The sequence below is a fragment of the Nuphar pumila genome, chromosome 12 (assembly GCF_984573655.1).
Source record: "Nuphar pumila chromosome 12, dmNupPumi1.hap1.1, whole genome shotgun sequence".
Taxonomy (NCBI): domain Eukaryota; kingdom Viridiplantae; phylum Streptophyta; class Magnoliopsida; order Nymphaeales; family Nymphaeaceae; genus Nuphar; species Nuphar pumila.
Genome location: NC_143260.1, coordinates 3,868,850 through 3,886,333, shown reverse-complemented (window position 1 = coordinate 3,886,333; position 17,484 = coordinate 3,868,850). Strand labels below are relative to the sequence as shown.

The following is a 17,484-nucleotide window of genomic DNA, read 5'->3' as shown; positions in this document are numbered from 1 at the left end:
TGTCTTGTGGACAATGCCACTTTGGTTCAAGAAGAGCCAACTCTTCCCATAGTTCGGATAAGCTATTGTAGTATTCTCTAATACTTCTCTCTCCTTGAACCATATTCCGAACATTTTCTTGTAAGTTACATATATGAGCAATATCTTTAAGAGAATACATTCTCTTAAGATATTCCCACGAATCATTAGCATGTTCAAATTTTGCGAGACTTGAACACTTCTTTATGTCTACACTAGAAATTAGCCAAGACATGATCTTGGTGTGACCCATTCTCCATTCTTTCCATTCCTTTTCATATGTGGAGATGGCCTTAGTTTTTTCCACCTCCGAAAGAGGTACTTCTCTTCCACCTTCTTCTTTAGTGAGCGTTAGTTTAGGTTCCTTATCGGTTCCATCAACTAAGCCCCATAGACCCTTTCCCCAAATAAGATGCTTCATGATTGAAGCCCATGTTACATAGTTTGAATCGTTGAGTTTTATGGACTTAATGATGACATTATCATTGTCATCCATTTTACAAGCTTGGGAATGAGAGGGGAAGAAGAAAAGCAAGTGGGAAGAGGAATATTTTAACCACAAAGATCGAAAATAAGTAGTCTTCCACGCCCTTCAAGGCTACACACGAGCACTCCTTCAAAGAGACTTCACTTTCTTGAAGAGTAGTTGCATGGCACGCTTCCCAATACATGTCCACCGACCTTGCTCTGATACCATGTAAGAAAGTGAAAAATACGCTACAACAAATGTCTCTCCACAAGTTCTCACAAATACATCATAAGAACCACAAAGGTTCACAAAGAGAACTTAAGAATACACACAACCCGAAACGGGTATAAAAATGAAAAATAAACAATTTTATTGATTTGAGATAAAAACCCAAAACAAGAGTAAGTATTTACAAGGGGAATAGCCCCATATTTATAGAGAGATAGAGAGAAGCCTTAAGAGAGCTGTTGGACTCTTCAACGGCTCTAATAGAGCTGTTGGGGAGTCCAACAGCTCTTTTTGGATTTACCTTTTTGACTTGGTCAAAAAGGTAAAGGCCAAATCAGTCCAATGATGGACTGGTTTGGCTAATTCTAGTTGTATTTTAACTAGAATTAATTAAACCAAAAATCCTAACTAGAAAGGAGATAAAACATTACATGTCTATGAGATTACATATGAGATATTATATGAGATTACATATTTTAACAGAGCTCCCTCATGCTCTCCTCTTCTTGTATATGTATGGGGATGCCCCCCTCTATTATGCTACGCTTGTCTCGAGCATTTTTAATAAAACTACTATTTTTTACTTTTTGGCTCTCTTGCCCTTTGTGGGTTGTGTTTGTGAACTCTTGATGCCTTTGTGGTTGCCCTCGGTGGCTTTTGTATTTTTGTGTATTAGTGGCTTGGCACTCTTGTATTCTTAAAGGCATCTCATTACAACTCCTAGACTAGGTTTGTCTTTGTAGTTATTGTTTACTGCTTGACTTGTTTTGTTACACAGAGTATGTACAACAATGCTGAATATTTTGTTTTTGGTTTTTATTTCTGCGAGACGTGGGCTCTTTTTTGTTTTTTTTACTGTTTCTTTAGCTTCTTCAATTTTATTGTCTGCTAATGGTAATCCTATTATATATCCCAGATTTTCAAAGTAGTTTTTCTTATAAACAGGAGAAAACAAAGAAGACAAATTTTCTTTGCCAGTAGACAAGGTATTAGAGTGTGTTGCTGCCTGCATCAATGTTGCACGTATTAAGGATATCATGGAACATAGAAAGGGCTTAGTAAATGTGTTTCTGTATGCCTTCTCTCCTGGCTTCCCTTGGACAGGTGTCGTAGTTTGCACATTTGTTTTTTCACTTCTGATTGTTGAATTTCCCTGGCATTTGTATTCCAATATCCATTATTATCTCATACTTACTTTCCTACTGAAATTTTATGGCAGTCAAACTCTCGGTTCTTTCTTCAATTAGAGAACTTTATCGGAAGTTCAATTACTTTGCCAGATCTACTTGTGAATCTCCTGAGGTGGACTTTGCTGCCTTTATGGAGGTAAAACATTGAAATGCATGGGTTCAACCTGTGGACCACTTCCCTTTTGATGAATGGTTTTCTTGGTTTACTTTCATGTGCAGTCATTTCACTCCCTGGCTGTTAAAGTAACCGAATGCATCAAGATAGTAAAGATTGCGCAGGTATGTCCTGGTTCTTTTTGCCTTGTGTGGTTGCTTTCCATGCTCTCTTTTGGTGTTTTTCCCCCATTTTACCTTGAAATTCCTGCAGCTTTTTCTATAGCAGAGAGAGAGAGAGAGAGAGAGAGAGAGAGAGAGAGAGAGAGAGAGAGAGATCAAAACCTGGATTGCAGTTATAAACGGGCTAGAATGCCAAATGGAAGGTTGCCTCTGTATAACATATTCAGCACTGGAGTAATTGGACTCCGGAATCTGACTAATTGCTGAAGCTTAGGCTATGTTTGGGAACCAATGTTGAACGGATTTACAAGGAGTTCGGGGAAATACAAAAACTGGACTCCAAGGAAAATAGATTTCAAAGGAATTATGGATTCCCTCTATTGTTTGGAAGCATAATTAACTCTTTCAAGGATTAAGGCTGCAGCTTTTCCTGCTTCCTCACCATGCTTGGCTGTAGGTGAGTGTAGTTGTAAGCCTCTTGACTGTACCATTATGCAGTCTATAATGGGGTAAAATAGGTGAATATAAGATTTACTGAGGTAAATGGAGTAAAAAATTTAAACCATCGAAAATTCAAGAACCCACCGGAATCCTTGTGATTCAAGGAGTTGAAATTTGAAATTTTTAGTATTTGGAGTTGGTTGATTCTCAACCGACGTTCACGCTTCCCTCCACTTTCTTCTCCCAAACACAGTCCAAATCTGTTTGGACCCTGCCACATCATGTAGCCGTCTCGGACACCCTTTGATACCCTTCTACCAAACAGAGTCTTATAGTTACCCAAAAGAAGTTCATATAACATTTTCTAGCAAGAAATTTGATGAAAGGAATGTTTCTCCAACATTCTTGGCAAGGGATGTTTGGCAGTTTTCATTTCTTTTGGAATGGAGTTAAAAGTCAATGGAAAATTTATGAAAGATAAAACATATAAAAATGTGATTGAATTCACTATCAATTAAACAATGCCCATAAAGTGAATAAGTGATTCTCTTTTTTGTTTCTTATTTTCTTAGAAAATGTCATGATAGTTGCATTTTGCAATATTTAAGTCCGCCTGTGTATAACTGTTTAGTTATACACTGCCGGTCCCAAGCCCGGATAAAGGAGGAGGGTTGCGGTAGGCCTGTGACAGCCAGCATAAAAAACTTAGTCATACCCTATGAATATGAACCAATATGAGAATTTCGTTGGGGCGTTCCCTACTGAGCGACGCGCTGTACTCTATAGGCCCGGAGGCAGTGATAAATGGGCAAGGGTTGCTAGGTCGTCGCCCGGAAGCGACGCGTCACACCGGCGCCTGGGTGTGGTGTCAAATAGGCAAGGGTTCCCTCACTTTGTTGGACGGGTGGGGGTAAAGAAGTTAGTCCAAGACCATAAAATTATGGTTAGCCACTTGGAACATAGGGTCTTTAACTGGTAAGTTGGTAGAGTTAGTAGATGTTATGTGTAGGAGAAAGATTGATATTTTATGTCTACAAGAGACCAAATGGGTAGGTGAGAAAGCAAAAGTGATAGAACCTTGGGGATATAAGATTTGGTATACAGGAATAAATAGGAATAGGAATGGAGTAGGGATTGTTATGTGTCGTGAGTTTATAGATAATGTAGTTGAGGTCCGTAGGAAGGGTGATAGGATTTTACTTATTAAATTAGTATTAGGTACGGATATTATTAATATTATTAGTGTTTATGCACCTCAAGTAGGCTTAGATGATTCCACTAAGCGTCAATTTTGGGAAGATTTAGATGGAGTAGTACAAGGGATATCTTATGGAGAAAGGCTTTTCATCGGCGGTGACCTTAATGGGCATGTAGGCATTAGTAGGGATGGATTTGAGAGTATCCATGGAGGCTATGGTATAGGAGAAAGAAACGATAGTGGAGAAAGGATTTTAGATTTTGGTTTGTCCTATGATATCATCTTAGCAAACACTTGGTTTAGGAAGAGTGAGTCTCACCTAGTAACATTTAAAAGTGGGGTTAATACGAGTCAGATAGATTTTTTCCTACTTAGAAAGAGAGATAGGGGTTGTTGCATCGATTGTAAGGTTATATTGGGAGAAAGTGTAGCTACACAACATAGAGTCTTAATTTTAGATCTTAGAATTAGACAATGCCGCAAAAGGGATAGACATAGGATAGATCCTAGAATTAAGTGGTGGGCACTGAAAGGAGCTAAACAAGGAATGTTTGTAGAGCGGGTAGTTAAGGAAGTTGATTGGTGTCTCGAGGAGGATTCATAATCTATGTGGAATAAGATAGCGGGTGACATGAGAAAGGTGGCTAAGGAGGTATTGGGTGAGTCTAAAGGCGGTGCACCGCTAGGTAAGGATACATCGTGGTGGAACGAGGATGTCAAATTAGCTATTAAGGTTAAAAGAGAGTGTTATAGAAATTTAAGAGTCGTGATAATGAGAATTTGGAGAAGTGTATGATAGCAAAGAAGGAAGCTAAAAAAGTAGTTCGGAACGCGAGGGATAAGGTATATAAGGAGGTTTATGACAAGTTGGATACCAAAGAGGGTGAGAAGGATATTTATAGGATTGCAAAAATGAGAGATAGGAAATCGAGGGATCTGGGTATGGTTAGATGTATCAAAGATGAAACGCAAAGGGTTTTAGTGAAAGATTAGGAGATTAAGGAGAGATGGAAAGATTATTTTGATAAGCTATTTAATGAAAGTCATGCTCAGGATCTTGGAGACCTATGTCACATGGGTGCGGGTGCGGGTGCGGGTGCGGGTGCGGGCGCGGGTGCGGGGATTCGGCACTTTCAAAAAACCTGGGTGCGGGGGTGCGGCAGGGGCAAAAATGTAATATATATATATATATAAAGGGGGTCAGGGGAATAGGCGGGGTTTTTTTTTTTTTCAACTGTCAGCAGCTGACAGCATTAATGGACCTTAATGATCCTGTCAACTGCATAATTTTTTTTTAAAAAAAATTCGTAAGCCTATTTGGGCAAAATTTTTTTTTTAAAATGGACCTTAATGATCCTGGGTGCGGTCAACGCACCCAGGATCGGGTTGACCGCACCCGGTGCGGCACCCGCGTCGAGTCGCGTCGATGCGGGTGCGGTACCCTCCTAGCCGAATCCCTGTGACATAGTTGGAGACTTTTCCATTCCTTTTCATGAGATGAATCGTGACTTCATGCGCAAGATTCAAAAGAAAGAAATTGCAGAGGCTTTGAAGAAAATGAAATCAAGAAGGGCAGTTGGCCCAGATGGTATACCTATCGAGGCTTGGAAATGCTTGGGAGAGAAAGGTTTAGAATGGTTGACAAATCTTTTTAACAAGATTTGGCGGACAAATAAGATGCCTAATGAGTGGAGGAAGAGTACTTTGGTGCCTCTATATAAGAATAAGGGTGATATACAAGATTGCACAAACTATCGTGGTATAAAACTCATGAGTCATACTATGAAACTTTGGGAGAGGGTGATTGAGTCTAGGTTGAGGAAGGTTGTCATGATATCGGAGAATCAATTTGGTTTTATGCCTGGAAGATCTACTATGGAAGCTATACATCTTCTTAGACAACTTATTGAGAGAAATAGAGAGAGGAACAAAGATTTGCATATGGTTTTTATTGATTTGGAGAAGGCTTACGATAGAGTACCTAGGGACGTTCTCTGGTGGACAATGATGAAGAAAGGTGTTTCTCTCAAGTACATTAGTATAATTAAAGATATGTATGAAGGAGTAGTAACCAATGTCCGCACTTGTGGAGGGGTGACAACCAATTTTCCTATAACGGTTGGGTTACATCAAGGATCTGCTTTAAGCCCTTTCCTATTTGCTATAGTGATGGATGAGCTTACGAGATCAATTCAAGAAAATGTGCAGTGGTGTATGTTGTTTGCTGATGATATTGTTTTGATTGATGAGTCTAGAGCTGGGGTTAATGCTAAGTTAGAATTATGGAGACAGACATTGGAAGCAAGAGGTTTTAGGTTGAGTAAGAGTAAGACAGAATACATGGAATGGCGATTTAGTAAGGGAGTGTAGTGAAGCTTGGTGAGCAAGAAATACCGGTGGATGATTCTTTCAAATATTTGGGATCTATCATTCAAAAGTATGGAAAAATTGATGGAGATGTAAATCATAGGATAAAGGTTGGGTGGATGAAATGGAAGAGTGCAACTGGAGTGTTGTGCGATCGTAGAATGCCATTGCGGTTGAAGGGAAAGTTTTATAGGACGACTATTAGGCCCGCTTTATTATATGGTACGGAATGTTGGGCTTCTAAGAGACATCATATTCAAAAAATGAGTGTAGCTGAGATGCGTATGCTGAGATGGATGTGTGGATATACAATAAAAGATAAGATTCGGAACGAGGAGATACGTAAGAAGGTAGGCGTTGCACCCATTGAAAATAAGATGAGAGAGAATCGTTTACGGTGGTTTGGACATATTCGGCGAAGGCCTAATGATGCTCCAGTTAGAAGGATGGAGAAATGGGAAAATATATTAGTTAAAAGAGGTCGGGGTAGGCCTTGGAAGACATGGATGGAGGTGATAGGAAAGGATATGAATGCTTTGAACCTCACCGAGGACATGGCATTGGATAGAAATGAATGGAGGAGAAGGATTCATGTGGAAGACCCAGAATGATTTTCTTTGTTGGTTCATATCGCCGACCCCAATTGTTTTGGGATGAAGGCGTAGTTGTTGTTGTTGTTGTTGTTGTAAGTCACCCATGTAGATTGTAGAACCCTATCAGCTTGAAAATCAGATCTTCTCATAAATTGAATAAATGACATTCTTTTTGTGTAGCCTTCCCCGAAGGGAAGGGGGTGAGGCACTATGAAATGGGGAGGTGCTTCCTTCGCCTATTGTATCGCTTTGGCTTGACGAAGCGATTTTGATTTTCGACCATTGACCCATGGACCACTTTCCTTTTTCCCAAACTGACGGGAACCTTGCTAACCTAGTGTGTTTGTGTGTGTGTGTGTGTGTGTGTGTGTGTGTGTGTGTGTGTGTGTGCACGCTTGTCTTTGTATTTTTTGTGTGTGGGTGCTTGTTTGTGTGTGTGCATGTGTTTGAGTATGTGTTCTGTGACTTCTGTCATCGAAGTGTAGCTCTAGATGGCGAATAGGATGAGCCTTTGCTTGATTTATTTCTCAATTGAGGTGAAAAATTCAGGCCCCTTTTTATGACGCCCAAAACCAGGTTTTCAACCTGGTTTTGCACATTAACTAGGTTTTCCAACAAAAAACATGTTTTTGATGCCACAAAATTGATTTTCATAAACTGGGTTTTTATTAAAATTTAAAACCCAGTTTATGGAAAAACCACCTTACCTGTATTTTACAGGTTTATCAGGGGCAGGGTGGTGGCTGCCTTCTCACCACCGTCACCCACAACCACCCTCAACGATACGAAAACTGGCAGACCACCGTCTGGCCACTTTAAGTCTAGGTGGTGGTAAAAAATTAGTCCGAGTATACTGTCCTGGCTGTTTTCCAGCCAGCAGGTGGCCAGAAAATGGGGGAAGTATTTTCTTTTTTTAATATGTAGCTATTCTGGCCAGTTTTCGACTAGTGGGTGGCCAGAAATGGCTAAACTGTTTCTCCCTTTTTTCAGTCGTAGCTTGTCTGGCCATTTTCTGCCACCTTCTGGCTGGAAATGGCTACAGCCCGGCCATTTCTGGCTGTGGTAGGTGGCCGGAAAATGGTGGGTAAGTTTTTTTTCCCTTTTTTCTTTGAAAAACCTGCTTTTCTGACTGTTGTCGGCCATTTTCCAGTAGGCAAATGCTTGGGACAGCACCCACCTGCATGCACGATACTGCCCCTGTTATTTTCCAGCTGGGGGAGGCCAGAAAATGATCATTCTTTATTTTGCATTTTTTTTTTAAAATTGTCAAGTTTTTGTCCGCCAAAAACTTGTTTTTCATGGTTTTGTCATCCAAACATGTTAGAAACCTGGTTTCTAAGACTCAGATTTTTCCCGTGAAACAGGGCTTCATTGTGAGATTTATATGTAATCATCTGACTTTCGAGTCTTACCAACTGCTTCAATGGCCAATATCCAGAAAATCTCACTCTGGATGTGGATGATCAGATCACATCCCAATGGAAATAATTTTTAGCACTTTAAGGTAGTGCATGTTGAAGTCTCATTTGGCTAGATTGATCGTTTCTTTAATTCCTTTAAATAACCCACTTGCTTTGAAGGTTAGATTTTGTTGTTTAAACTTCGATCCTTTGTTGTCCATGTATTGCTATACTTGTTTTAATGTTTTAGCACATTGATGATACATGTTTCTTATTGTATTATTTTCCCTCGTTCCATATTTTGGTTAAAACTGCAGGTTCATGTTGCTGCTTCGGAGTGCCTTTTGGAGATGATTGGAGTTTATCAAGCCACGACCTCTAAGCAGGAGGTGGAGGTGAACTTCAAAGATGAGCTTTTACATCTGTTTGACATTGAGAAGAATGAGCTTGCAAAATCATTGCTGAAGAAATGTATAGAGAATCTTGGTGGCAACAGTTTGGAGGGCCTTCAAAACCGTGCTGCTTGATTTGCTCAAATACCAACCAGGTCTCTTCTTGCAGAAGCGTTTGCATTCAACTCTATCAAGCTTCCGATGACAGTCGTATCCATTCATCTGTTTTAGCACAACATCCCGGCAAAATGCTTTACACCATCCACTCAAAAAGATATTAAATAGCACCCTGTTGGAGGAAATGGGTTGTGCACCCTTACCGCCATCCATCAATGCCCAACGATCTGTTGCATGTTTTCCCTGCAGAGCAACTCAATTGATGCAGGAAGAGACTCAAGCCTATATTCCTGTACTTGACATTGAAGAATATGATCCCATTATCGCCGGAAGCGACTCAAGCCTATATTCCTGTACTTGACATTGAAGAATATGATCCCATTAATTAGGATGCAGTCAGCTGTTCTTAACGCATTGATGTCATTTCCGACTTTTGAGCAGTTTAGACCTTTTCAAAGGTAACTCGAAGCAAATGTGCAATCCTTAAGGAAGCATGAACACGAGAACACGTTCATTAAGCATCATGGTTCTGATGCCTGTGGGTTGTCATTGTCAATTGTTGAATTCTGAAGTTGCTCCATTTAGCCAAGGACACAGACACTCTGTAGATTTGTTATGGATACGTGACATAAATACACATTTTTTTTGAAAACCAGGACACGGCACCGATGTTTATTTTTTAATTGATAAGTGTGTATTTTCATATTTTAATATTTGCATATTTTATGATATGCCGTGTGGTGTGTCCTCTTGTTGTGTCGTGTGACCTAGTCACAGGAGCCTAAACGTGTCCTTGTGATATAGATCTCAGGTTTGAACTTCTAGCTTCATCATAAACATGATTTAGGAAAAATTAGTGCTCTTTGGTTGGTCTCCTATGCATTTCCTTTTGCAATTTTCTTTTGGTCATTATGTTTGTTTACTGTTTTTACTGCAACTAGTTGCAAATTGGGTGGCGCGGCTGGACTGGTTGTGGTTTTCATATATAGTTTGTTTACTTCAACTAGTTTGTTTACTGCACACGAGCTTAGCTCAAGCGAGCTCTTGTTAGCTCAAGTTCGGTTCCTTAAGTTTGAGCTTGGCTTCACTGCAGTTGGGGTTCTTTAAGCCATGTTTAAGTATCAAATTTGGTTTGAGCTCATATAGCCAAGGTTTAGCTTTGCTCAATAAATTTCAGTCTAGGGGCCTTTGTAGATCCAATCGTGACAGCGTGTTGATTGGATCAAGCTAGTAGGGACCGTTTAAAGGATTAGGGTCTAGTATTCAAGAGACAAAGGAGAAGTGAACCAATTATCAACCTATATGCGGCTAAGGATGCAAAACTATTGGAGTTAGGATCTGAATTTTAACCGTATCTGACCCATTTTGTTGGACTTGGGTATCTAGATCTGACACAAAACAAATAACACTCATTCATGTCAGAATGGGGGTAAAGGATTAGGTCTGAGTTCAAAGTTCAAACACTGTCCTGTTTGCCTTTTCAACATAAAGATGAGATTTAGTCCACTTTCAGCGGATCCAGTATCGTAAAGACTTGGATCATAACTGGATATGAGGCTACACTGTGACTGGGACTGTCACTAGGTCGGGTTTGTATAAATTAGTTGAGATCTCTCTAGAATATATGGATATGCGCTTCAAAATGTTGACCCAAATACTATTTGGATTTCAATCGAACCTGACACTAGCAATAAGTGATTTGTGCTTGAGCCATAATTTTTGTTGGGTTTTCGACCTGAGCCAGCTCAAGCAATTTTTTCAAATGCTCTTTAAATTATATGGACCGGATTTGGGCTTCCAATTTTTAACACAATATAACCTGAACCTAACTACTGTTTGAGCGGCTTTAGATGTACTTTGATGAGTCAGTCACCTGATCAATAAATAGCCCTAAACGTAGTACCCGATTGAGGTCGAGAATCAAAACTAGAACAACGCTTCACAAGTCAGATACAATATCGGGTTGGGCTTGATCCTGCGACCCATTTTCATTTGGACTATCTTTTTTTTTCTTTGATGACGTAGAACCCTTGCCAAGAACCGGGCCTAGGTGGGGTCACCGACACCCAAGCCCTTACAGAGCCTACCAGCTAAAGACACCCACCCATCTGGTGAGAGTCAAACCTGGGACGGAGGAGTCAGGGCCTTCTCTTCAAGCCTCATCATGAATGCCACTAATCCCCCTTCTCCCTTCCTCCCCGGATGGATGGATGTGTCATCCAGTGATTGAATCAAGTATCTTGCAAGGTACTTGGTCCCATCGTTGGATCTCCTCTCCTCATTTTGCTTCATAACCCTGCTCACCATGCAGCAACCAAGCTTGTTCAACGCCTCCAACATAGACAACAGCACAGTGCAAAAGGGTTGGATACTGTCAAATCATGACAGATCCAAATCCAAACTTGAAATGCATGCAATACAGATCCAAATGATATTTAATAAGATAGGGTCTCATTTGGATCAGGAAAAGATATATGGTGATGCTGGATTTGGTAAGAAAAAGGATGCAAACAAAGCTTTTCACATGTAAAGAAAAATGTAAAAGGTCCAATTTTTATCAGAACGCAGACAAAGGTTCAATACAAAATACTGACTGGATTCTGATCCAAAGCCAAAAAATAATCTAATTCAATAAATCCATATTCTATCCAAATGCACAACTGAATCTTATTTTAAGGATCCGTATCAGAAAATAATGTTTATTCGGATCGAAAGTTCAACCAAACCCGATCCATTCACACCCTACCGCAGAGGTTATAAAACGCAAGCGCTAGGACCAACTTTAGCCCCGAGAAAGCAATGGACGAATTCCAGTTCCAACGTGTGCTCAACCTCTTCCCCGTCGTTCGATCGCGATCTTACTGTGTAATTTTCGATACCCATGTTTTCTTTCGATTCCTCTAACTTGGTATCATGCTTTTTTCTTTTTTCATTATTTTATTTTCATGATCTTCTTGGTGTAATGAAACAAAGACACCAACCATTGTTTTGATTATGTTGAGATTCTTCCCCTTTTGATACAGTGGCATGTTTCTTTGCTCAATGTGATGATGCCTATAGCTGGTTTTCTGCATTATTTCATCGTTTTGGCTTGTTGGTGTCCGCAATTTCGGTTATCTGTCTTCGAATTGAGGCCAAAAGGGTTCAAAGTCTCGATTTAGTCTCATTCTCATTGCATTTGAGGGTTCTGCCCATTCATTTGAACACTTCGTGTTGAGTTTCAGGCAGATGATGAGGCATCGAGAGCGATGACTTCGAGAACAGAAGGCGATGAGGTAAAAGAAACGGAAACTGTGATTTATGCGTATGGCTCCTTTATTGGGGTTTTGGTATCGATGTTACTTGGGAATTCTTAAGAGTAATTTGTTCAACCCTTATGCGTTTTTCTTTTCTTTTTTTAGTTAAGGCAATGGCAAGATGCATGGAGTGAATCGGATAAGAAGGAAGATCAAGTGATCGATATTGACGGTATTGTTTGATATCTAGCGTGTCATAATCTGTATTTTTTCTCTAGCCAACTTGGGCATTCAAGTTGAGTTCATGGAACGCATGCGTGATGTCTGTAGGTGGACAAATGTTTAAAACATGGAGAGAGTGATGAGATTATGAATCTAAGAATGTGATATTAGATCAATTGCTCATTTGTGGGGTTCATGGACAAGGCCATTTGGCCGATTGGCAGACAGGTTCGCTTCTACCCTTTTTTATGCCAAGTAGGAGAAAAGAACTGCTTCAAAGCCAATCCAAAGCTTACCCACGTAGCAGAGAACAAAGGCCTGAACGGCATATACGGTCTCCAGCACCATTGCCGGAAATGAGCTTATGCTTATAACAGCGCTGACTTGAGGAAAGTGAAAGCTCTTAATCCCTTTCACTAAGCTCAGCGATGCTGTTTGATGCAAGGTCCCATAATTCGCTATGGTTCTCAACACCTGCACGCACCAATCGTGAACAGGCCTCAGTAGGGTTTGTTTGAATTGATTGCCAATAGCAAACAACCTTAGCTTTACAGCTTCTTCTAGCTTACAGGTCAAGCCACCTCCCCATGAAAGACAGAAAGAGCGTTCTTTCCCACATAGAATGCTTTGGGGTGGTGTGCTTGACCAAACCAATTTGGTTGCCATCATTAGCATTATTGCCTTTACATAGAATATGGGTTTTTCTAGTGGTAACCTCTGAATACAAAGCATGTCCTTGACCATGAAAACACAGTTCTCGTACTACAGTTGAATGTCTAAGTGACATTTTTTGTGCACAATTGGCAAAAAACACAATATATGTGTAAGGTAGTTCTCCCTGTTTGTGGAAAATAAGCAAATACAACTATCATAATGCATGGGATAATTTTTGAGGTATTAATTTATTGTTGGCCTCTAAAAGTTAGTGTCAAATCTGACACTAAGATATGCTTAATCACATAAAATGTTTAGTTTTAATGACACCTTTGAGCAGGTTTGAAGTTGCATATTTTCAATTGTTTATCACTGTAATTGTTCTGCCCATCAAATTAACATAGATGGTTTTGATACCCTGATGTTGTGCTGCAATATCTTCATTACCATATGTGCTGTTGGTGAACTACTTCTCATAATCATGATTTTTGTTTTGACAGATCCATTTTGGGAGAAATTAAGGTTGTCAGCAGAGAGGAAGGTAGTCTAACTTCTTTTCCAGTAAATAATCTTGAAATAATATAATTTTGCGTCCATGTTGTGATGTTCCAATCGTCTTCATTTTAGTATGCCTTTAGGATGACAAGGTATCATCCCTCCAAAGATGCAATGAGACCAAATGAATGGGTCTGAACCTGGTCATCCCATTCTAAGCCAAATCTGTACCTGGCCACTTGGTGGTTGTATTCAAGAAGATCAATCTTTTGATGGAGCTATTTATAACATGCTTCCTTCCAAGAAATCCACCAAGCTGCCAGTATCCACCACTATCAAATCACCATCCATCTCTTACCCCTCCTCCAAACCCGTAAGGCCAAATAATGTCTTCAAACCTTTTACATCCAATACTTGTAACATACAGTCAGCCCAAACTAACTAGTGAGCTTCTTAAAAAAGTGTGAAGTCAAAGGAGATGTGATGATGTTTCTTTCACCTGGCTATACATCACATAATGACTAGGTAGGTAGAAGCTTTGCTTTATAAGAAATTATGCAGTTGATATGCTGCTGAAGGAACAAGCCACTCCCCCCCCCCCCCCCCCCCAACCCCCCAACCACCACACACACCAAATGAGAGTAAGACCATATATTGCTGTCTCATCTCTCTCTCTCTCTCTCTAACATATGCATGGGCTTGAGGCATTCTACAAGCTCTTCCTCCAGTAGTCCACACCTCAGGTTCAAGTGGGAGTCTCCCTCAGTTGTGCAGCAAATTATCATAGTGCACAATGGAGACAAAGCAAGAAGGGAAAAGCCTCATAAAAGACCATTTAGGGAGTCCATTCTTAAGCCAAGAGTCCTTCTAGTACCTTACAAATTTCCTATTACCCAATCTAATATAAATGCCATCACTAAAAGTTTCAAGAACATGCAATCATCCATTACACAAACTCGTTGCTGACTTCCACCTACTAAATGCATGCCTATGTATTGGCAAGCCATGCATTCCATGCTTATCCTTTATTAATTGCTTGAACCATCTGATCCCAAGCCCACCAAGAGTGATAGGATGAGTGACTTCTTTTTGAGAAACCCAATGTACGCCTTCAGACACTCCTTATTTCTCTACAGAAACCTTGCCAGAACCTTCTCAAGTCTTTTGGATATCTCTTCAACATAAGATACAGGTATGCTAGGATACCCAACATGTGTCTGACCAGATCTGCCCGACCCACAATTGAAAGATATTAGCTTTCCAAGGATGCAGCTTGCTTCTAATGTCGATCCTAAACCGATGCACTTCTTTGGAACACATTTGCTGAATGAAAGCCTTCCCAAAGATCAAAACCTCATTAGCAAACTGTAGATGTATCAAAGGTGAGACACCAAGCAAATCTGAATCTTCGACGAAGATTGCCTCCTTTCCCTCAAAGACAAGATAATATTAAAGAGAGAGAGAAAGAGAGAGGATGAGGGATCCTGTAGCCCTCTTGAGATCAAATGTCAGCACTGCCTGCTATTAATACTAATTGGAACAAACGCCCAAGATAGTAGGGTTTCTAACTCATTTAGTCCATTTTTGGTGAACCTTCAAAACATCATACTAGAAAGTCCAACGTACAGAGTCAAAAGCCTTTTCCAAATTAACCCTCAGCACAAAGGCTTGCATCTTCCACATGTTAATCAGATGCACGTTTTCATTGTTAAGAATTGCACTCTTGAATTCTACAGCCTGTTAAGAAAACATGTTGATTTGGTGGGATTAGGTCTGACAACACCATCTAGCTTAGGATCTTTTATTGGTTGCTTAACAAAGAGATGGGTTGAAAATCAGTAATATTGTCCGCACCTAGGACTTTCAAATTCAGACCAACATTGATTTACTGGTCTCCTTGAGAACTTTTGCCGTTCCTTTGATTTACTCAACAGTGATTTACACATTCCAAATTTTCAAGTTTGGAGTTCTTGTAACTTTTTGGAATCCAAGCTCTAAAATTCCCGAAGATGGCTCCCCTTTACAGAATTTTGAGCTTTTCTTTTGCATTTCCTTCAGATCTGAAGAGTTCTTTCTATTGGTTCAAGGAGATCTGATACAAGGAACTATGCTAGAAATGGGATTTTTAGACCGATTTCTGAAAATCGACTATTGTCCTTAATTCTTTCCATCATCTTTCTCTGTTAATTTTCTGTAACTTACAGAAGTTAAGCTGTAAATCTACTTGTTTGCATGTTGAAGTCTCATAGTCGTCGATGTTACCATTGTTGCCATCATTGCTCCTGCTGTTGTTATTGAGGTTGTCATTGTGATGTTAATTCGTTAATATCAATGTACAGTACGTTATTTTTCAATGCTTATCATGATACACTATTTTTGGAGTGTTACAGGTAAGCCCAACAGAGGCAGAAAGGTTTTGCAAGTCCTTTCAGAAGGTTCATAAGAAACTTGTAAGCATTGCCTTGAGATTGTTTACTATTCCTTGATTTGAGGTTTCTTTTAAATCAAAGTTTAAATTGCATTTTGCTCCAGATATATGAAACATTGAGTTCAGATGCTGTTAAAAGGATCCTCGAGTCATCTGGGTAGGCAACTCCATGTTTAGATCAGCCTGGAACACCATGTTTTCTACACCCCTTTTGCAGTGACTGCACTCGATTGGGTCTTTATGCTATGTGAACTTTTGTTGAGCTTTAATTTTGGTCACTCTATTGCGTCTTTATGCTATATTTCTTTTGGTGCCATCTGAACTGCTAGTATTAACTTTTGTAAGAACGTTTTAAGAGAGGTTTGGACAGTTTGGGACAGCCTCTCTCTCTGTGTGTATGTATGTGTAGTTTCCATAGTCCCATTTGTTTGCTTGGAACTAACAACAAGACCTGCTAATCCATAAACTTAAATCTACAATTCAACGCAAAACCTCATTTTATATGCCACGCTGTTGGACTCCTTTAGTAACATTAATAATTTACATGTTCTTTTAACCACCATCTTTTCCTCTCTTTTTTTAGCTTTTTCTCACCAAGGGCCCCTTAATCAAGGTGGAGGCCTCGAACTACCTGATGTTCACTAGGGGTATTATGGACGATCACAAGCAACCAATTGTTCAACTTTCTAGCAATCGTCACTCCCAAATGCCAAACACACAAATGATGGCCCACTTGACTTGTGGTTTCCATGCTAAAACAATAAGCGTGCGGGGAATACTCGCAGTGCATTCGTAACAACCTTCCAGCTATGAAAGGGGTGTTTGTTTCAATCCTCAAAACATGGGAAAGAGACCCAATTCTGTATGAAAATGGGCCTCTTTCCCACACGTCATAAAGGACTGTTTCATGTCCCAACACAGAAAGGGCTACAAAAGGGCATTTTTTTGCCCACATCTTCCGTAGGCGGAGGTACTAGAGATCAGGATTGTGAACTTCATGATCCACATGGAATGGAAAGGCCTTATCTATCCACGTACATAATTGATCTGTGACAAGTGCGCCAGGCATAGTAGCTAGCTCTATTTGTGAAGATGCACTAAGCTGAAACTAACGTGTGAGAAACATTGTAGCTTCAAGAGAACTGAGTGCATGCAACAGCAACATGAGTGGCAGCGGGCCTGGGGAAAAGGTGTCCATCCCTTCGTTCCAGGTACGACTCTCAGCAGGTGTGCAGGTGCCTTTAACCGGTAGGCTCCATAGGACTTGGTGTCGGTGACCCTACCCAAGGTTTACCTCGCAGGGGGTGAGCCGATTAAGCGACCCGATTCTCGATGACATAAAAAAAGCAACATGATTCATGAAATTCTACTAGCTGCTGTAAGCTTCATTGTTAAAAAAAACATGATTCATGAAATTCTACCAGCTGCTGCAAATTGTTCAAGGAAATAATGAGTACAGTTTCTAGTATACTTTATAGAAAAGCTGGAAAAGAACAGAGTACAAAATTGTTCCTCTGTAAACAGTGTGCAATCAACCGTTTGGCACATTAAAAGCAAATGACCAAAAGCCCTTTGACAGCGTGAAAAGGCTTATTAACTTGAAGATCGGACTGATGATCCCTAGGGTGTTAATCATGCAGAGTCCCCAAGATGTCTTCATCCCTGAAAAGATGATACCTGAAAAATACCAAAATAAACATTATCAATGGCTCAAATCGTCATAGGGCAGCGGCTCATCACAGCATCCAACGTTGTATACC

At 40.1% G+C, this 17,484-nt stretch overlaps 2 protein-coding genes across 2 annotated transcripts in view; both read left to right on the top strand.

Annotated features, from left to right (window-relative positions):
* The window catches only part of LOC149819701 (ARM repeat superfamily protein), a 133,901-nt gene extending 124,501 nt beyond the window's left edge, over positions 1-9,400 (top strand). Inside the window, exons 32-35 of the mRNA XM_089982954.1 lie at positions 1,661-1,819; positions 1,935-2,041; positions 2,125-2,184; positions 8,498-9,400. Of these exons, the coding sequence (XP_089839080.1) occupies positions 1,661-1,819; positions 1,935-2,041; positions 2,125-2,184; positions 8,498-8,707 (536 nt within the window). The 3' untranslated portion in view covers positions 8,708-9,400. The remainder of the gene's footprint in view (positions 1-1,660; positions 1,820-1,934; positions 2,042-2,124; positions 2,185-8,497) is intronic.
* A 2,080-nt stretch (positions 9,401-11,480) lies between these two features.
* Positions 11,481-16,046, top strand: LOC149819700 (uncharacterized). The gene is made up of 6 exons (XM_089982953.1): positions 11,481-11,554; positions 11,914-11,964; positions 12,091-12,157; positions 13,302-13,342; positions 15,687-15,746; positions 15,829-16,046. Exons 1-6 carry the CDS (start codon positions 11,489-11,491, stop codon positions 15,883-15,885), a joined length of 342 nt encoding a protein of 113 aa, XP_089839079.1. The 5' UTR covers positions 11,481-11,488; the 3' UTR covers positions 15,886-16,046.
* The last annotated feature ends 1,438 nt before the right edge of the window (positions 16,047-17,484 follow it).

Excerpts from the sequence above, each read along its gene's own strand:
- LOC149819700 (XM_089982953.1), top strand. The coding sequence starts at position 11,489 with ATGGACGAATTCCAGTTCCAACGTGTGCTCAACCTCTTCCCCGTCGTT. Across the intron at positions 12,158-13,301 it reads TCAAGTGATCGATATTGACG|ATCCATTTTGGGAGAAATTA; the intron begins GTATTGTTTGAT and ends TTGTTTTGACAG. Across the intron at positions 13,343-15,686 it reads GGTTGTCAGCAGAGAGGAAG|GTAAGCCCAACAGAGGCAGA; the intron begins GTAGTCTAACTT and ends GGAGTGTTACAG.